General features: G+C 38.5%; 1 protein-coding gene across 2 annotated transcripts in view; it reads left to right on the forward strand.

Moving 5' to 3' along the window:
• golph3 (golgi phosphoprotein 3) overlaps positions 1-4,057 on the forward strand; it is a 30,288-nt gene extending 26,231 nt beyond the window's left edge. For both annotated transcript variants that reach the window (XM_062972523.1, XM_003225938.4), the window contains one exon: positions 2,008-4,057. In XM_062972523.1, the coding sequence (XP_062828593.1) occupies positions 2,008-2,432 (425 nt within the window). In that variant the 3' untranslated portion in view covers positions 2,433-4,057. The remainder of the gene's footprint in view (positions 1-2,007) is intronic.
• The last annotated feature ends 18,183 nt before the right edge of the window (positions 4,058-22,240 follow it).

A 22,240-nucleotide genomic window follows, 5' to 3' on the forward strand; every position in this document is an offset into this window, starting at 1 on the left:
ACACATTTTTGAAATCCAGTTTCATGTATATTGTATACTGTAATTATAACCATATACATATTTTATGTTCTATATTTTATTATTTTACATTATATTATATTACTGTTTATAAACACAAATGGGGCCCCTGGTGGTGGCACAGTGCATTAAAGCGCTGAGCTGCTGAACTTGCAGACTGAAAGGTCCCAGGTTCAAATCCTGGGAGCGGAATGAGCGCCGACTGTTAGTCCCAGCTCCTCTCAACCTAGCAGTTCAAAAACATGCCAATGTGAGTAGATCAATAGGTACCGCTCCGGCGGGAAGGTAACGGCGCTCCATGTAGTAATGCCGGCCACAGGACCTTGGAGGTGTCTACGGACAATGCCGGCTCTTCGGCTTAGAAATGGAGATGAGCACCAACCCCCAGAGTCGGTCACGACTGGACTTAACGTCAGGGGAAAACCTTTACCTTTACCTATAAGCACAAATACTGTACAGTACTGTATAAGATATGCCACTCCCAATCTAAGATGCATCAGACTGAAGGCAAAAGATGGTGCTGAGTCAACATAGAGGGAAAAAGCAGGGTGTGTTTGCAAAATGAGCACGTAAATGATATTGAAAAAGTGGACAATGCATTAGATATATGAATTTTTGATGTAATTCGGGACAGTTGAAAGAGTTAGTCATGAAATCTCAAGGGATGCCTGTACTTGCCTTTCAGAGTTCATTTGCTGTCTGCCCTAGTCTTTATGCCATTAATTTTGATATAGTGCAGCCTCAGATTGGGACTGATACTTATAGGGGGTATCAACAGTATTCCTTTACAGCAAATTAACACTTTTTAGGAGTTTGGCTAATTGCAATCTAAAACAAGCAGGATGACATTTGATAAAGTATAAATGTTATGCCCCATTGTTTTTTGGCATCATAAGAAGGTGAGTCATGTGAATTTTTTATTCATATCTTGGGCTGACTCAAATTTCTGGACATTGTAGAATATATTCAGAACCGCTTGGTTTTAGAATTTCTTGTAGTTAGTAAGTTTGGTCACAAGGTGTCACCATGTTACTGAAGAAAGACAACATATATACAAAATGTTCATTGAAGGGAGCAAAGGTTTCCCCCCTTTAACTACTCATTTCAGGATTGCTTTTAAGAGTATAAATTATGTGGCAAAGCTGTGAGTTTCTTTCTAACAACTAACATATTTTGTTGATTGGTAAATACGATTTTATTAACAGAACAACCTTTTGTACCTTTCTCCACCAGTATTTACTATAAGAGCCAGCCAGTAATTTTGGTGGGTTTTACAAATAGCATCAGTTGATTTTTTCATTGTAGAAGGTTACCACATTTTGGTCTGTCCATAGATGCTTATAGAGCCAACATTGTAATGTGATTTGAGTGTTGGGACTAGGACTTTAGAAGACCAAGCTTTAAATCCCCATTCAGCCATGGAGACCCATTGAGTAGCATTGGGCACACATCTCAATCTACCAGGAGAGCACTGGCAGACTCGTATGAAGAAATATTGCCTATATTTACCAAAGGGTCATCATAGGTCTGAGTTGACTTCAAGGTACATAAGAACAACAAATAGCCATTTCTATAGAAAACCAGCGTAGGAAACTTTATAGGGATACTTTTCCTTGTGGTTAAAAGATGTGCTGGATTTCTCATTCAACTGAAATAATATTTTTAAATTGCATTTCAACTCTACCTTTGGAATATTTTAGAAGTTTACTTGGAGAGAAGTTCAGGGAATGGTCACATTTTAAGGAAATCTGCCAGCACAGCATCCCTGTCTAGAGCATCTTTTATGGAGATGGTCATTAAAGGACATCCTATTCTATATCAGAAGTGACAATTACTGCTATATCCTTACCATGCATTAATACAGCAATGTGTTAATGGTATTGCTGTATTAATGCATGACATTCTATTTCATTTCCCCTTTGCAATTACTGTATCAAAATATCGGCCATTCAGGGGAACTTTTTAATTATTTTGTCTTTTTTTTTTTAGGTGAGACGTGGAATCCCTTAAAATTGCACTACCAGCTAAGAAATGTACGTGAACGGTTAGCTAAAAACCTAGTGGAAAAAGGGGTTTTGACTACAGAGAAACAGAACTTTCTCCTCTTTGACATGACCACACACCCTCTCACCAACAACAACATTAAGCAGCGCCTCATCAAGAAAGTTCAAGAAGCCGTACTTGACAGATGGGTGAATGACCCCCACCGCATGGACAAGCGCTTGCTGGCTCTCATTTATTTAGCCCATGCCTCCGATGTCCTTGAGAACGCTTTTGCCCCCCTTTTGGATGAGCAGTATGACCTAGCCACAAAGAGGGTACGGCAGCTCCTGGATTTAGATCCTGAGGTCGAATGTATGAAGGCCAATACAAACGAGGTCCTGTGGGCTGTAGTAGCAGCCTTCACAAAATAACTGCAATCAAATTGCTCAAGTGTTCTTTTCCCCCATTTCATGTAAATCAGTTGATCTTCAATTGACGATCCATGTTTCTGTCATCTGTACCTCTTCTCATATGATGAAAATCTTCTCTTGTTCATGGGAATGGTAGGTGATGTGTTCTGGTTTTTTTCATGTATGTGTGTTTGCTAAAGAATTTGGCTGGTATAAGAGAGCTTCCTGTTCTTAAACATGCTCAACTGTCCCATTGGCACGCTGTTTCTTATCATGTTTAAGTTACTTTATCTGAATTTTCATTGTACTCCTCTTTCTTCCGCCGGAATAGTTTCATGAAGAAGCATCTCCTAGGACAGAAGCAGAACCTGGTTTCTAGTTGATCCATCTGTTTGATCTGCCTCAGCAGTGTGTGGCAGCACAATTGGGGCCCAAATCATGAAAGCATCTTGAAATCATCAAAAGTAGTTTTGGAGAAGCCTCAGAGAACAGTTTAACAGGCTGTGTTAAATCACCAAGCATTTGAAGCAGGTTGTTACTAAAATGGAGCAGAGAGTAGCACAATAGCAGCACCTGGTAGGCCGTGCTCTTTCTTTCTAGATATTGGTTTGGAAGTACTTAAACATTTTAAAAAATAGAAATATCTCCCAATTCATTAAAAATACTTGGTTCATTTCATGCATTGTGCTGGTTGTGTTAAATCCTTGCTGTCTATTTGTTTTCATTTTTTTAAAAATAGCTCTGAATCCTAAGGTCCAGTTGTTTCACAAAGTTGTTTCAGGATGGGATACATTCCAGTGTAATTGTACATGGTAAGATTTGTGTAATTAGCATACAAATACATCTCACTAATTTTAGTAAATTTCCAAAGTTGAACTAATTGTACACCTAGTGGCCCATTATTTACTTCCAGCCACTTTCTCTTAGTGATAAGATGGGCCTCCTATAAAGTAAGTGTGTGTGTGTGTGACACCTCTATTATCTTGTGTCTCTGGGGTTTGCACCTTCCAGGTGCAATCTGCCTATGCATTGCCTTTATAAAATGTGTGGTATGATGAGACCATTTTATCATTGCTCCTTTATTTTCCTTTGGAAGAGTACAGTTCTTGTACCAGTACAATTCTTGAGTGCAGTTTTCAATTTTGTATACAAGTTATTTTTGTGTCTCATGTCATTAATCTACCTAACACTTCAGAAAACAACAGTTGTCCACCTTAGCAAGTGTTGCATGTAAATTGTTGCCAGGTGATTACTACAGTTCAGCAAATTAAGACTTCTGTAGTAGGAAGCTCTACTATGTTTTAATTTTTATATACAATTATGCTGATTAGCACATTATTGTAAAATATATAAACCAGCTTTTTAAAGATTATTACCTCTTTTACCATTGCTTGTTCTGGCTTCATTCACAATGTAAATATTATGTATCGAACAAATTAAAGACTGCCTTTTTTCTCTTTTTGTTTTCAAATAACAGAACACACTAATAGTGGGGCCGGTGTCTAGAAATGTTGGGTTAACACTGAAAGCGGAAAATACTAAATGACATATATAACTGTAGTTGAAAGTTAAAGGGATCCCCAACCTGTATACTAGCTTTTTACCTACAGTAAATAAACTATGATCTTGAAAGTGCCTGAAACAGAGCAAGCATGTGCTTTTGTGCTTTGTGTTCCTCATTATAAAGACCATCATAATATATGAGAGAACGGCAAATTCTGATCAGTGTAATTGAGAAATGATTCTCTCATAACTGGGATAACATAATGTTGTGAGTAGTATGACACTTGCATTTATTTGGAACAGTCTCTTCTTAGTGATTCAAATTAGGGGAGGAAACAAAACATTTGCTCTTTGATCTGACTTGTTGAGCCTTCTTTGATTTTGTAGTGCGAAGGAGAGAATTTAAAGGGATGGTGGAATTCAGGGGTTGGAATGTAACCAGTTGGAACATGAGTTCTCATGCTTTCATATGTACTGGAGCATAGAAAATTAAAATCTATGGACCTTCCTTTTCCCCTAAAAACAGTGATTTCCCCACTCCTAAGAGAATGAATACATCACTCCTATCTAGAATGTTTTCTTCTCTTATATATTCAATTTTGTTTGGAGAGTGGCATACATGTTGCAGGTTTGGAAGACTCTGACAAAGGGATGAGGGATATGTCGATCTCCCAGGTATTTTTAAGATAGGAATCTTTTGGCTGTTCTGCTTAGGGCTGATGGGAATTGCTTCAGAAGTTGAAAGGAGCCACTTTTTCTAACATTTTGTACTCTTGATTTAAGGAAATGTATGTTTGTATTGTTGATTCAGCTTCACCTAGTTTTAGATGTACAGTTTTGTTTGGCTATTGGTTTATTTAAAGTATTTATGTCCTGCTTTTCGGTTCAAAAGGGTATCAGGGATGCTTAAAAATAGTTAATTTGAAAGTTCCCTGCTTTCAAATTTCATGAGATACACACATGAGGAAAAGGGAATGACAGCGAAGGAAGGTACTTTCTCTTCTTCCTCTCTCTCTGATGCTGTAGCAGTAACAGATGAGATGGAGGGAAGGTTTTCTTCTGCTGCCGGAATTCTGCTACTCAAAGTCAGGATAGATTTTAAGCTCTCATTCTTGAGCTCTCACTTTGGACAAAACATTGTTTCACACAGAATGCCAAGCTGGTGATACTAAGCATGCTAATTACTCCTCTTCTAGACTTACAGGTACAGTACTACATATTTCGTACACTTCTCATTTCAACCATCCGTTTTTATACAGTCTCTAGATCAGAGCATTATAAACGTTTCATGTTAATGACACGCTTTTTAGACATACATTCTTTCGTGGCACAGTAATTCGGTTTACCAGCAAACCAGAGGTTAAACCAACCTCTTATAAGAGTTTCACATTGTATATAAGTTTCCCAAAATCTTTACTGTATAAATGAGGTTTATCCATTTATTGGAACTCAATCAACAAATTGTGCAGATTATAAACCTTTAACAGTATCTACACTTGAACAACATCAGTACTCAACTTCTTTAGGGATTTAACCTCTATGAACCAGAGGCTGGATGGTCATCTGGGAGTTCTTTGTGTTCCTGCTTGGCTGGTTGTACTAGATGCCCTTTCAGGGTCTCTTCCAACCCTTGTGAAATTTATACTGCCTGGGAGTCCAATAGAGTCTCACCAGGCAGCCTTTGTTTGTGGGGGCAGGAGCAGGGGTGGGCAGCATTTCCCAGGCAACACATCTGCGGAATACAGGCGACACATTAATGTGTTGCGACACACAGCTTGGAAAACTCTGCTCTAGATATTGTTCCAAATAACACCCCTGATCAACATCATATGCCATAAGATGCAATCCTAAGCCACAGCTTTTCCAACTGTTTTTTCATATCCTGTTTGTAAATTATACATTATAATTTGTTAAATATTGTTGATTTAGACATTATGAAAAAGTGTTGTTTTGTATTACATATGAAGAACCATGTTAAAGATATGTGAACTATTTGAGCCAAAGGAAAGCTATCATGGAATGGAAAATGTGTTTCATGACAAGAATTACCCACAGTGATATCTGACAGCTCTTGCAGTAATTAGCATACATGATGTTCATGTGTTAATGGAAATCTGTGCAACCATATAGGAATAAATCTGATTTTTCCTTAAAATTGCAAATATCTGAGAAAAGTACTGGGTTTTACGTTAAGATACCAATTTTTAGCATTACTAATGTCATAGCAGCCATGTATTAATTAGCTCTCTGTTCCGGTAATATAACTGAAGCATATGTTTAGAAAATATTTTTCAGATAGGAAAGAAAGCTAGGAAATAGATACAGATGTCATTGCTTCTAGTTGTTTTACATACGGTGGACAAGACTAGGAGAAAAGTTTGGAAGTGTATTATAGAAAATACGCTAAAGTAATAACACATTACTTCCAAGCTCTACTAATGCAACATAAAATAAATAGCTGCAAGTAAGTTTCTGAAATGCAACATTTCAGAAAGACACTTGAGATACTAGAAAGTGAAACCATAATTCCATTATTGATGTAACTAAAGAATGGAAACCATGATTTCACAGTGTCAATACTGTCGTTTTAAAAACCATGCTTGCAGCAAGGAAGAAATACAGTAGAGTCTCACTTATCCAAGCCTCGCTTATCCAAGCTTCTGGATTATCCAAGCCATTTTTGTAGTCAATGTTTTCAATAGATCGTGATATTTTGGTGCTAAATTAGTAAATACAATAATTACAGCATAACATTATTGCATATTGAACTACTTTTTCTGTCAAATTTGTTGTATAACAAGATGTTTTGATGCTTAATTTGTAAAATCATAACCTCATTTGATGTTTAATAGGCCTTTCCTTAATCCCTCCTTATTATCCAAGATATTCGCTTATCCAAGCTTCTGCCAGCCCGTTTAGCTTGGATAAGTGAGACTCTACTGTACTTTTGAGAAGAAGGTTGATATTTTTCTCCTCAGTGGCTCCTTCCTTTTACCATGACCACTTCCCTTTCATTGAACAGATTCTTTAGATTCCTTCTTTAACATTTTAAAATTATTGCACTGATTCTTCATTTCAATTATTTTACCTATAATAATTTTACCTATCCATCAGTCATTGTTTCTTCCCAAGCAGTCAAAATATCCTTAACTTTTTTCTGAACATTTGGTTACAAGCAGATGTTTAAAGATATTGGTGTTATTTAAAATGAATGGCCATACATGCATTAGCCATCTTTTTCAATGGAGCAGCCAACAATTCGTTTGGAGGTTGTAAGCTGAATAATAGCCATCCCAATATCCTAAAACCACTAGGTTCTATTTGATCTTGAAAACTAAGCAGGGTCAGCCCTGGTTAAGACTTGGATGTGAGACTGTCAGTGAATATCAGGAGCTATATTTGAGAGGAAGGAACTGGCAAAACTATCTCTTGAGTGTTCCTTTCCTAAGAAAGCCATGTGGAATTTATAGGGTCTTTGTAAGTCAACAGGTGGCTTGAAAACAAAGACACGCCCCTTACAGGTTCTTCATTTGTTTCATTTGTTCTTGGCATTCTTCACGACCCTGTTTTCTCTCCCTCTCTCCCTGCCGAACTTTGTGAAACAAGCACTTGTAGGTCTTTAAAAGATGTGCAAAGGTGTGATGGCGGGGAAAAGTCCTGACAGTAAGTGTTGACAATATTATCTTTATCAAGACTGCTTGCAAGTTGTTTCCCACATAGTCCTGTGAAATGTCATGCCACAGAAAGCTCTGGCCTTTGTCACAGTTGCTAAAATATTTTTTTTGCATTCATCACATGCCAATTGGTAAAGTAGGTTCAAATACAGCTGAGGGGTTTGCACGAGTATGTTCATGGTAAAAATGGGGGAGTTACACCCTGCAGTGTTATTTTCCAATGTCCTTTAAGCTCTGCTGTTTGATAAATGAGTGTGAAGGAGAAGATTAAAACTAAAATGAACTTTGCACCTATCCAGCACGATCCCTTGCCCTTCAGCAAATGGTTCTGCATACTAACAACCCCTCCAGTTTGTGCCAGAAGTAAAAAGTAGGTACATCACAAAAGGTGCTTGCCTAGCACTTCTACATCATCCTGCCGGTGCTATAGCAAGAAGGCATTAGCTCAGCAGTTATAAGGATTACACCCAGATAATTCATGTGAAGTCTCTGAACACTTGAAAGTGTTACACAAATGTTGAGTATTGCTTTCGCCAGCTGTGGGTCAGAGCATATTCATGTGTTGCAAGAGAATTACTAGTATGCCAGATGGAATTACTTAAAAAAACTGTGATTGCAAAATTTGCACAAGGGTATCTTCTTGATGTGTCTTTATGTGATTTGTTATGTTGGTCTTGACTCTTTCCAGTCTGCTTCTGCCTGGCATTATTAAATTTCCTCATTAGGTATCATTTTGTATCTGCCCAAGGACTGAGATCTATTGGAGAGAACCCACTCTGCTGTGGTGCCTTCCCCCCTTGAGATACATGATAGAGGCTAGCACCAAGTTAAACATATGAACTGAGGCCCCACATTGTGGCTGTAATGCAGACTTTTGTGGTAACAGAGTTACCGTATATGATCATGAATAAATTGACCTCATGTGTAAGTCAATGACAGTTTCGGGGGCAAAATTATGAATTTTGACATGATCCCTGGATACGTCAGGGATCAGTCACTCTGCAGAGAAACTTAAGCACCAGTGCCAACTCAGGAGGTCTACCGCCCCTGGCCATCACCACATACCAACCTAGGGATTCAAAAAAGCCAGATGAAATGCCTTGGCAGAGAGAGAGAGAGAGGGATCGGTGCTAAACTCTTGCTTTTTACCACTCTGCTCATATAAGGGGATGGTTCCTTTTTTTTTTTTTTTTTTTTTACAAAAGTAAAAGTATTTTACTCCCATTGACCCATGAATAAGTCAACCCAGTTTTTGGGGATTGAGCTTTTGATTAAAATTTCTAGACTTATACATGAATATTTACGTTACATCATGGACACAATATATGGTCATGTTAGAGAATTGTGAGGCTGAATAATGGGGCATCACACAAACTGTCCCATTGTGAAACAGTGGCTCCACGATGCAGGATAGGGCCAGACATGGGGTACACATAACTTTCCACTGCCCTCCATTCTGGATGAGCAGAGCTGTGGGGCTGTGGCCTCTCTTTCTTTGTAGTGTCATTGTGCAAGGATAGTCCGTCCTGCAGAGTGCCATATTGTTGCATATCATGAGCATTGCGCAACTGCCATGCTGCTTATTGTGCAGTGGTCCCACTTACAGTAATGCTCCTCACTTGGGAATATGACTATTGTGCAATGGCACAATTCTAAACTCTGAAATTGTAGGTTTATGACATCATAAATTTCCACCAAGATTCCAGTCACGGTTGTGAACCAATTGTCTGTCAGATAAAACTGTTAGTATTAATATGGTTCTCCCTTTGTGAAGTCAAAGTGTAGTTACCGTATATAGTCTTGTTTTGTAAAAGCCCCAATTCATGAATTAAAATGGGGGGTTCGGTTCCAGGACCCACCGTGGATAACAAAATCCATGGATGCTCAAGTCTCATATAATACCACTAGCTGTGCCCAGCCACGCGTTGCTGTGGCTAAGTATGGTGGTATGGGAAATAAAGTATTGAGGAATTGGTGGTAGTTAAGGTAAAGGGTCCCCTGGGCTGAGTGGGTTGCTAGGAGACCAAGTGAGCGGAGCTTAGCCTTCTAACTGGCAGTAATTGGATAAAAACAATTATTCCTCTACCTCTAATTAGGACTTTATTTTTCTTTTCTTTTTGTTGTATCAACCTAGAGGCATGGATGAGGGGTTGTGATGTCAATTTTCGAGGTTGTGGGGTGATTACTTTTGTTGTTTTGTCCGCTGCCGTGATGCCATCACTCTTTTATATATATAGATAGTAAAATGGTGTCGCTTATCTAAAATGGCAAAATCAAGGTTTGCTTTTAGAAATATTTTTAAAATACAGTACTTTCAAGCTACGGAGGCAGAATCTGTGGATTCAGAGGGCCTACGGTAACGTCTTATCAAAATATATCAAATGAGAACTGAGCAGCTAGGTTTTATTCCATTTGCAATAGTATGAATATCAGACAACTGATCTTCATACTGTTAAGGCCCTAAATGGCTACTAATCAAAATGGCTACAAATATTCACCATTGCCTCTGCTGTGTCACTTGCTAGGCAATACATTTGGAAAGGTGCTATTGCATCTGCTTATGCATATACAAATTACTGGCCACAATATAAACAACGTGTTGGGCTAGTTAGGCTTTTTAGCCTGATTCATTATGGCCAGATTGCTGGGAATTGATCACTGATTCAAAAATTAATCCACTACTTGGGTGGCCTTGCCCACCCAGGTCTGCTTATCATTTCTAGGAATGACCTAATTCACGGGAATCTCATGATAGTCACTGAGTTTTAAAAACCTGTTGTATCGTATGTTAAGCCTCATATTCTGCCAAAACTGGATTTTGGATATCATTTTGCATGCAAGTTCGTAGCATTAGAGCTTTAATGCCTGATTAACATTCATCATTCCCCCATTCCATAGACACTTGCGCACTGAATAGATTAAAGCTCAGAAGCCCACGATAATGTAGGTCACTGAATAACAGATTACCCACATCCATTCCTATGAGGCTAGAACAAACCTAAAGGTCTCTAGATGCAACAATGGTCTGTTTCTTGCAAGAAGTGATCTGAAAAGCATGTATTCTTAGTTTTAACATAAACTTACCTTGTATATACGTGCGTGTGTATATGTGCCTTCATGTCACCTGTCAATGTATTGTGACCTCATGAATTTCATAGAATTTTCTTAGTAAATGAATACTCAGAGTGTACTCAGAGTGTATATGTTATTTGAGTGTGAATTCCTTAGCAGCCAAAATAGCATTTTCTGTGTACCAGTAAACCTGAGATAATTCTACTATTTTTCCCCTGCTTATTGTTCTATGGGTTTGTTGTCCTTTAATCGCCCCTGTAAGCTTGGCTAGTCGCTGTATTCGGTTGGGACAGTGGGTGTTTTCATTTGACACATCTGTAGGGCACTAGACTTAGGAAGATAAACATCTTCAAGGGAAAAAAAATACTCAAAATGACCAAAGAATTTATTTAGCGAACCTGCAATAGGTTGATGACAACAACAGCAACAGCAACAATAATAACACCTTTTCCCCCTTGAAGTGAGCATTAGATATTCTTGAGGCGAAAATACAACTGCTTGGATGGAATTCTGAACTAAAACTTTCAACTCAGCAACACCTCATTGCATTTTTCATTTAATATAATAGGCATTTGTATAGTGCTTTTTAATGTTCAATGCATTTCACATGGAATCTTGTAATACTGTAATTCCTAAAAAGACCTGTGAGTTAGGTGAGTGATACTCCATACATCTGATGCAATGGATTGTAAGCCTTTTGCAGATTGTGATATAGTTAGGTTTCTTGTCTTTTAATGAGCCAAAAGACTAAAAATATTTGATTATATTCTAATTTCATTTTTTCAAGATGTTGTCTGAAATCTTATTGGCTAATCCCAACTAGAGTAGGCTAATTCAGTAAGCTATTGAATGATGTGCCCAAACAGGGAAATCTAGATGAGTTAGTGGCATTACATTATAATAACAGATTTAGGCTGTTGTTTTTATTCTGTGTCCTGCACTGATAAACTCTGTTGATAGAGAGTAATCTCCACTATTATATGTAAATAAGCAATATTGCAAGTATTAGGGCAGATAACGAGGGTCAGAGAGCATGACCTTTCTGTTGCACCTAATGACTTTCTGCTTCATTTATTCCCATTTTTATTTAGCTGGTTTTCTGTCCCAAAGTTAACTTAATAGAATTACAGAAATTGTATCAATAAAGTAGCCAGTGTGGGTTAGTGGTTCTAGTGTTGGACGATGACACTGAAGAGCAGAGTTCGGATCCCCAGTTGGTTGTGGAAATCTACTGGTTGACCCTAGGCAAGTCATACTATCTCAGCCTCAGAGAAAGGCAAAAGCAACAGATCTTGTCAAAAAACATCACTGTTAGTCAAAAGCAACTTGAAGGTACACAGCACCAAAAATGTTTAAACAGCTCCGTAATACAATTCAAAATACAGTATGTCAACAACAGTCCAGAATGAACCATACAGCCCATCGTCTGCCTGAAGGAAAAACTTCCAAAAATGTAAGCTGTATCAGGTGGTGATAGAAAGGCAGCACATTGATTTCAGGTAAATTTTATATGGATCTGAGCTCAATAGTACGGATGTCACCAGTAAGAATTGCTGCCGTGTTTCTTTCCTAAATTAGCACAGTGAGGAATAGCTCAGAAATAATTATTTTTGTTGATTTAAATACAAAGAGAAGAAAACAATGGAAGGTGCTGCTATACTGTGAGACTCTAGGTGGCATGTAATCAAGAGCAGAAGAATGGGCATAGTTAGGCATAATCTTAATGTGTTCTGAATCATGTTTGGTCTCTAGCAAAGGCAATCCCTATTCTAAAACCATTTTTTTTTACCAAAAAGGAAAAAAGAACTACTTTCAAATCCTTCTGGGAGTGGAAAAATATTGAAAATGTTTGGCAGTTCTTGGTGGTGCATAAGAAATCCAAGACGACTGGCTCATGGTTAGCGGAAGCAAAATAATGGACTTACTGTGGGGGTTTTCAAACATTATAATACAAAAGGAATGTAAAAAGTAGGTCACAATCTGTGGCATGGTTAAGTGAAATACCAAAGAGCAAATCAGCAGAGGAAATTGCTAACTTAAAAAAATGGATAAATCTTTTTGTGAGTTTTTGTTCATGTATAGATTGTACCCCTATAAAAATTCAGGAGCCTGGGCACTTAGCGGAGGATGGCATTATAAGCAACGATGGCTTACATCAGTGTAAAATAATAGTTAAATTGGTTTAAACAGGTGCATCAATTCATCAGAAGACTAGAAAAATGAGATGCATACAATTCTAAGTGTACATTATGAAAACGAGATAGTGAATCTTAAAACTGCAATTTATTTTAAGAGGAAAATAGAAGGGGAAATCGCCAGTAAAGGGATAAAGTTGGAAAACAACAGCTGAGCTGTAGCTGGTGGTGCAAATGGCATGCAGATCAGGCCAATGAATTTATATTTCTTCTTGTTATGTTACATTTACTTCCTGTTCATTCTCCAATGTCAAAGCTGTGTATATGGTTCCACACTGTAATACCCTGAAAACAACCCTGTCAGGAAAGTCAATCTGAGAATCTGGCCCAAGATCACCCAGTTTCATAGCCAAGCAAACTAAAACTGGATTTCCCAAGTTCTAGGCCTGTACACCAACCATTTACAGTATAGTATACTATGAATCAACCAAATGCAGAGGTGTCAAACTCAAGACCCGGGGGCCAAACCCGACCCTGATGTCATTCTGTGTGCTAGACTACAACTATTCCTCATTAGACATGACTAGAGCTGATGGGAGTTGAGATACAGTCACATTTGGAAGGCTGCAGTTAGTTCTGTTTATTCACGATAGTGGAGCTTGAATTTAGATACAAGGGTTATAGTGTCTGACATTAAAATGTCTTTTAACCTTTCCCAAATCCCAGAGCTACAAGGGCTGTTGGGTCGCAGCTCCCATCACCCCTGGTCCACATGGTGGATAATCAAAAGTGATGGTAGTTGTCATTCAATAATAGCTGAGGACCCAAACTGGGTGAAAACCAAGGAGCACCAACCACTGTGTTTTTTATATATATATATATATGTGTGTGTGTGTGTGTGTGTGTGTGTGTGTGTGTGTGTGTGTGTGTATATATATATATATATATATATATATATATATATATATATATATATATAGTTGGCCCTCTGTATCCACAGATTCTCCATCCATGGATTCAACTGCCCTTTGAAGGCAACCACAAGGCTGTGACCATCCATGAAAATGAGTTTGATACTCCTGGAGTCATGGATTCAAATCCTGTTGTGGAGTGACAAGACAACTCACGTTTGCGTAACTTTCCTTGCAGGCATATTGCCAAGTATAACAGATAATCTCTATCATTACAATGGGGTCTGTAGACACAGATTGATTGACCCAAACTCCTGAACATGCAGCATGATATTTTTTTTCAAAACTTTCATTTGAAATTAATTAATTTTATGTATTCTTTACTCTGGACTATCCTTTCTTCTCTACTGAAAAACAATAGTCCCAGAAAGGTTGGAAATTTATTAGAATTGCCAGATTAATGTCTGAAGGAACAAAATGAACATAAAACAAGTTGACGTGTCAACTGATTTACATGATTGGATGTGTCAGACTGAGGGTAAGACGGGGTGTTTTGTTACTTGAAATTTCAGTCTTTTTTGTCTCCTTTTTCTTTCTTTCTCCATATTTGGTTCTCCATAATTTTATTAGGTCTTTTTCCTCTTGGTATTGATGAAAGTTTCTTGAACTGTTTTAGAAATGCTTTGTTCATTTCATAAACTGAAAGAGGTTTGTGTTTGTAAAGCAGGTTAAATGTTATCAACCCAAATCCAGGACTGGTACCATTATAAGGGGGTGATTTTTTCCATGGGTAAGTAAAAATCTGCAGTCATAAAATACAAACAGGTGTGTTTTTATAATGCAGAAAAGGGGTGCCTTCTCATAGCATCTACGCTACACATTTTATTAGCTAAAGGCCATGATTTGAACAAAATAAAACGTTATACAAAATATAATGACACATACAACTTAACAGTCGTAAAATAGCAAACACAAATACATAAACCAGTCTTACACAAAATATTTAATCATCATGGTATAAATTTATATCATAGTGATATAACCAAGGACCTGTACTTTATTATTCATTCCCTTTCCTCCCCACTTTCACTGTGCTGAGTCATTTGGGCAATCTCTCATATGAACCTCAGCTCTTTCCTTTTTAATGCAATGAATTGCCATTAGGAAATTGGCCGCGTCAAATAACACTATGAGACCAGCATGTCAATAAGCACTCCAAATGAATATAATGTCTCAAATCTAGTATTTCTCTCTTCTCAAAGTCACTGAGTATTATTACCTTTACTTCTTTACCATGTATATGAATAAAAATAATGCTTACCTGCGTATAAAGTTGTAGCTTGCTAAGATATGGGTTGCTTTCCTGAATGGGAAAGTTATTGCACGTGTACAATTTATTCAGTTGGTCTGCTCTTGTTGGGACTAGCAATTGCATTTAAGACTATGTCACCTACAGGTTGTAGAGATTTGCAACTCAAGCTTATTTCAAATTCCATTTTGCTTTAGAGAAATTTTATGAGAATCAGGCTTTTCTGTTGTGACCCAAGGAATCTACAATGTTTTCAATATATAGGTTTGTGCAGCTTCATCTCTGCTGTCTTTTCAAAGGCAACCCAAGACTTTTCCAAGGACTCATTTGAATTGGCTGTTTTGCCGCAATATGAGTTCATATCAAGCCATTTGTACTATTCTGATGAAATGGAACACAATGGATTTTTCAAATAAAAAAGCAGTGCATAATTTTAAAAGATAAATTCAAATAAGATAATTGAAGCATTTAGAATTCTCAAAATGAATACGGTATATTTAATACATATATGAATGCAAGAGCCCTTGTCTGCTTTTTGCTGCTTTGATTTCAATACCTGATTGTCCTGCTGGATGATCAGCCATTTAAAGATATATTCATGGTTGTTTGTGTGCATGTTTTGTGTGTTTTCAAAAATATTTTGCACAGGGTGAACTCCAGAACACAAATTGCATTTCACCAGTCTTCCCCAAAGTGTCTTTTTCTAGATATGATAGATTGACATGTCCATCACCCCCCTGCAGTAAACTGCAGGAAGATTTTCCCAAATTCCACAGCATACTTCAGGTGGTTTCTGCCTTCCATAGGGTAGGAAATCATGCTGAGATTGCATCCTTGACTTAAATCCTGATCATTTCTCTTCACTCTGGACCAGGACACCAGTATTTTATGTGGAAATTCCTAGGCAATATTGGCACAGCGGGTTCAACTGCTGAGCTGCTGAACTTGCTTACCGAAAGGTCGGCAATTCGAATCCAGGGAGTGAGGTGAGCTCCCACTGTTAGCTCTAGCTTCTGCCAACCTAGCAGTTAGAAAACATGCAATTGTGAGTAGATCAATAGGTACCACTTCGGTGGGAAGGTAACAGAGCTCCATGCTGGCCACATGATCAGGCTCTTTGGCTTAGAAATGGAGATGAGCACCAACCCACAGAGTCAGACACAACTGGACTTAATATCAGAGGAAAACCTTTACCTTTTATTGCATCTTTTGGGAACAATGAAGAAAACAAGTATTTTCCCTTTGTTGAATATAGCCTTTTTAGACATCACAAAACGTTTAGAATGGTTAAAATGTGTGTAAATTGACTGTTGTTAATTTTTTTAAAAGAACATTTGACAAAAATTGATCTGCTGGATATGCATAGAGTCTTGCTAACTAAGAATTATAAATTATGAAGGTAGTAATAATAGATAGCAATTTAGATCCTAATAGATTTTAATGAAATGTCACACGGACTTTGCCAAACAGGAATTTCCTTCCCTCCTCCTCCTCCACAGTTGCAATGGAATAACCTGTCTAAATAATGTGGAATTGCATGAAATGAAATGAGTAGGTAGCAGGAAATGAATGATGTAAGATGGTTTACATTTTGTAGGTCAGTTTCGTGTTCTGTAACTGCCTCGTCCTCCGCTGATTGATGTGATTCGTCAGTTCTTTGAATTTTTCATGCTTCCTCCGACATATCTGTGTCTCCTTTCAGACAGAAGTAAGATATTCCCATTTTTATAACTTCAGGTCTAAACTTCAAATCATAACACTGCATTAATTGCTTGTTAATACTTCATTTATATGAGATGACAATGTTTGTAGTAATAATCCTTTGTTTCTATTAGTTTTCTTTTTGAATTGATTGTACCAGAAATATATTTATCTGTTTCTCTTTTGCTCCTAAATAGGATATAGCTCACACATTGATGCCTCTTGAAATGGATCTTTGCAAAGTTTCCTCTGTGTTTCCACTTGGATTTTGTTCAGCTCTGGATGGCTTTCAATTGTATTAAATGTGCATAGTACCGTATAGAAAAAAAAGGGATTACAAAAGGAAGCAATTTCTCAAATCGGTTCTCTGGGAAGTATAATACATGTGTGGAAACAATGGATTGTGCTTTCCAGGCATGTATGGAAACAATGGGATACAATTTACCCAATGTGCATAAAAGTAGCCTTTAAAGATAATTATTCAGCAGAACCTAATGTGTTTGTGATAGTTTCTAGTAGAAATTATTTCTGTGGCATTCAGGGGTTTGGCATTTCCTCTCTTCAAATTACAATCAATCCAAGATGCAGAGCACAATTCAACCGACAATGGTTGCAGCTCAGTCAAATTGCAATCAATGGGTTATAGATTAGACCCAGCTAATCCCCCCAGGTATTATCTTTGATGAGATTTAGTTGTATTGACATTACTAACATTTGCAGGATTGGGCTGATAATCAAAACCACCTCATAACCTTTAGCTCAGGCATGGGCAAACTTTGGCCCTCCAGGTGTTTTGGACTTCAACTCTCACCATTCTTAACAGCCTACTGGTTGTTAGGAATTGTGGAAGTTGAAGTCCAAAACACCTGGAGGGTCGAAGTTTGCCCATGCCTGTTTTAGCTGCTTGAAGTGAAAAGATTCTCTCTTCTCCATCCCATGTACTTCTCCATGCACAGAAGGACTACACTGGAAGTCATATCAAACTTCATTGCAGCCCATGCTGACATCCTCTACATTGGAGGGGAGTCCAAGGTAGGCTAAAATGGGTCCTACAAAATCATCTTCCAACACCTCACTGGCATTTTTTGCCCTCCAGAAACTACCTCTTGAGATGGCCGCTTTACTGTAGGGCTCACCTTGCAAACCATCCTTAGCTATTCTGTGGTTTGGATCATACAATTAAAATGGGATTCATTTTATTAACTATAGGTAGTGAAGAACACAGATTTCTCCAAAAGGTCAGTGAACTGTTAAGTAAGTGCGTGCCTGCCTGCACGTGTTCTTCTCATCTACCCTGTATGTTAAATGCAATATTGATAAAGCATGCCGACAACGTGGCCTGTCAGCTTAGGTTATATGCATTGTAGAGACCTGCACATTAATTTAGGAGTAAGATTACTTTACAACCCAGAGTGTGCCTTTAAAGGCACATGATATATATTGCAAAGAAAGCATGCATTCATCTATAGGACCGGTTCTGTGAATCGACAGTTCTTGTGACAAACTTATTTATATCCCTGCTAGAGCAGAAAAACAATGAAGCTACACAATTGCTGTGATCTCAAATGTACTGGTATCTGCTAAATAACATCCACATATTTTCATATTCTGTTGTCACACATGTCAAAATGTAGACAGCTGTGTGTGCAAGATAATGCTAAAACTGATGTTTTGTCTGGACAGGAGCAGTAAAGAAGGATAAAAAATGTGGGCTTTCCTTTAAGCCAAACATAGGAACTATGGTATTTGACTATATGTTGTTTGAATGTATATGCTGTATGTGTGTCTTCAGGGGGGCAACGTGGTTTATTAATTTGCCAATAACTTTAGAGAATAGCCTCTGGTGGCTTAGGGGATAAAAGCCTCGTGACTTGAAGGTTGGGTTGCTGACCTGAAAGCTGCCAGGTTCGAATCCCACCCGGGGAGAGTGCGGATGAGCTCCTTCTATCAGCTCCAGCTCCATGCGGGGACATGAGAGAAGCCTCCCACAAGGATGGTAAAACATCAAAACATCCGGGCGTCCCCTGGGCAACGTCCTTGCAGACAGCCAATTCTCTCCAGAAGCAACTCCGGTTACTCCTGACACGGGGATCTCGTTAAAATCCTTGTTCGGTCTTGGAAACCCACAGAGTGGCCTTGGGCAAGTCACACTTTGTCTGCCTGAGAGGAAGACAAAGATCTGAACAGATTTTCCCAAGGCAGCCCCATGAGAGGGTTGCCTTAGGGTCACCATACGCTGAAAAGGACTTGAAGGCACGCAACAGCAACACCACTGTTGTTGGAGCCTGTGCACTGTTTTTGCAGCTCAAAAATCCACAATCCAAGAGCAAAAGACAAGTATTCACTGTCCATTGTTGTATGTTTACTCCATTGAATATAACTCCCAAGGAAAAATCCATTGTTTATATTTGCTCAACCTATATGAATGCCTAGCGTGGTCTATAATTGCACAAAATTCATTTCTCTTCCCCTTTTCATTTCCTCCTCCTCCTCTCTGCCTGTATTTTATAAAAGTTATACACCTAACTAGTTCATTTGAGTAATACCCTTCCAAAGTAATCCAGTTGAATGTTACCCCAGAATTTTTGTTAGACATTCAATATGTAAATACCTTCCCTCATTTCCACTGAATCTTAACCCAATTGGCATTATGATATAGTCTGGTTCTAGTATTATTCATTCCAGAGTGGTATCTGTATTCAGGAGCACCTAATGAGAAAATGTGTAAGAGGAATTAATTGTGAAATGCTGAAATTACAGAGGGTATGTTGGCCAATACAAAATGTTTTTGAATTCTGTACTGCATATACAGCAGACAGCTCATAATTTGGAGGTAAATATCTAAGTGATTAACTGTACTGAAGACATTATTAACATTTGCAGGATTGTGTTAATAATCAAAGCCACCTCAAAACCTTTAGTTGTTTGAAGTCTCCATCTCATATACTATTCCATGCACAGAATGAATAGTAGTAAAAAAAAATATTCCAGAACCATGGATCTTTTAACTTCAAAGGTTTTAGGTCTTGAAGATGACAGCCTGGTGGTTCTTCCTCTGTCTGCACCAGATGCTGCATCAGTCTTCAGTGATTCATGTTCAGTTAGACTCAGTGGTCCTTAATGGTTAGCCACATTGGTGCTCCATCATACATCTCCTAATGTCAAGAGATTTCTAAATCTTATTATGGTCTGAAAGGTGTCAGCCAAGACGGCATACATGAAGAACCGACTTATTCTATTAATTTGCTCCCTCCTCAGTACAGGATGGAGAACACGTGGCTTTCCAGAAGTTGTTTAACTCCTACCATCTTCATTATGAGTGTTTCTGACTATTTTTGCTGGGGCACATACCTACACATGTCACCAACCTCCATCTTAGAGAAATGCTATTCAAACTTAATTCCACAGGACTATTGGGCTTGTCAGAAGCCTATCTGAACTACATTACTAAGACAATCAGTAAGGAAAGAGAAAGCGATCCTTCCAGCAATACTTAGGCCAAAGGACAGGCTGGACCAAGGTCAAGGTAAGCTTGTCTGAATATTCCTAACTTGGCTCTTCTCAGTTCAAATCCAGGATTTCAGTAACAATATTACTTTATAGCTCTACATGGAGCCCCCGGTGGTGCAGAGGATTAAACCGCTGAGCTGCTGAACTTGCTGACTGAAAGGTCGGTGGTTCGAATCCGGGGAGCTGGGTGAGCTCCCACTGTTAGCCCCAGCTTCTGTCAATCGAGCAGTTCGGAAACATGCAAATGTGAGTAGACCAATAGGTACCGCTCTAGCGGGAAAGTAATGCTGGCATGCAATCATGCAAGCCACATGATCTTGGGGGTGTCTACGGACAATGCCGGCTCTTTGGCTTAGAAATGGAGATGAGCATCAACCCCTAGAGTCTGACACAACTAGACTTAATGTCAGGGGAAAACCTAAACAATAGCTCTAAATAGGAGCACAAGAGATCGTATTTATTGGGCAGTAGAGTACACCATGGAAGCAAATCACCATGTGCTAATAGCAAAGCACTGTGTAGTGCTTTGTGTAGATCATGAAAAACTATGGATTGCTTTGAAAGAAATGGATGTACCACATCTGATTATCCCAATGTATAACCTGTATTCAATACAAAAAGCTAATGTTAGGACAGAGTATGGGAAAAAAATACCCCAGTGATTTCTAATGGGCAAGGGGGTCAGGAAAGACAGCATTTTTATCACCCTATATGTTTAACTTGTATTCAAATCACTTGGACACATTTCAAATAATCTTCAGAACAGGACACTGAATTGAGACTGCTGTGGTCAGCTTCGTGGTGACTGCTGAATATTGATGGGGGACTCTGAATATAAAACAGTACTCTCCATAGCCAGCTCCACCATGAGATTGAGAATATTGGTTTCCTGGGGTATCACATGATGACATATAGGAACTTTCTGACTGATTTGTTTAGGGCCACCATAAACAAGAAATGACTTGAAGGCCACCAACAAGAAGTATGCTATGTGAAATGAAGTCAGTACTTTCCTTTGGCATTTAAGTAGAACACAGGCTTGTTAATAGCTGCTTTTTGGCAGTCAACTCTGCGCGTCACGCATATTGATTGTACCTTATTGCTATTTTGAAAACTTGGGAACACTGTACACAGTACAGACTTCCTTCGTCAAATTGTCACTCTTCGCGAGAAGAAAGCTGTGATGGAGGGGAGGGGTCGTACGCTCCTTTCCCTGCACATTGATTTTAATTTATGTTTTGAATGTCTAAATAACAAAATAAGTCTGATAATACCAGAGTGAGGGAAGGAGGGAGCAGGGGCCACTTTTAAACAATGGTTCCTTATATAACAAAATCCCTGCAAACAAAAATCCCACATAGCATACCACAGGCTGAGCTAATCGCGCTGATCTACCAAATTTATACTTCCAATTATTTGTTATTTAAATGTGGTAGCATTAAACAGTAATATTTCCTATCAATATTAAATGATATAGGCTGTTTGGCTGCCTCATTCTTGTCTTACGTTGCTACATGGTCAGAGTCTATACAGCATATTCTGACCATCTACTGCAATCTGATGCTTTCCAATTAGACTGGACTGCAAGCACTATTATCCACAGGCAGCATGGCCATTAAAGGTCCTTCCTGAGTATGGAAGGGGTTGTAGTTCAATATATCTGGAAAACACTAGGTTGGGACAGACTGTTTTTTTCTGCTGCAAGAATTCCCAATAAATTCCAAAGCAGATTTCATTGGTTCCCTTGGCAAAGAAGGCAAAACTGAAAGCATGCCTGGAAATCAGAATATGGACGAGCCATTTCTGTGATCTCCCAATTCATTTGGGTACTCTTGCCTTACCTGTATTGCACAGTGCTCACTGTGTTATGGGCAACCAATTCAGATCTTCTATAGAGAGATGAGCTGTGACCCAGGAAGGAATAATATATGTGGAGTCAGCCGTTCTTTGTAGGTACCAGTTCGGAGTAGGGACCCGTTTGCACAGATTTTGCATGAATGTCTCTATTGTGGCA

This window comes from Anolis carolinensis, chromosome 2, assembly GCF_035594765.1.
Source record: "Anolis carolinensis isolate JA03-04 chromosome 2, rAnoCar3.1.pri, whole genome shotgun sequence".
Classification (NCBI taxonomy): Eukaryota; Metazoa; Chordata; class Lepidosauria; order Squamata; family Dactyloidae; genus Anolis; species Anolis carolinensis.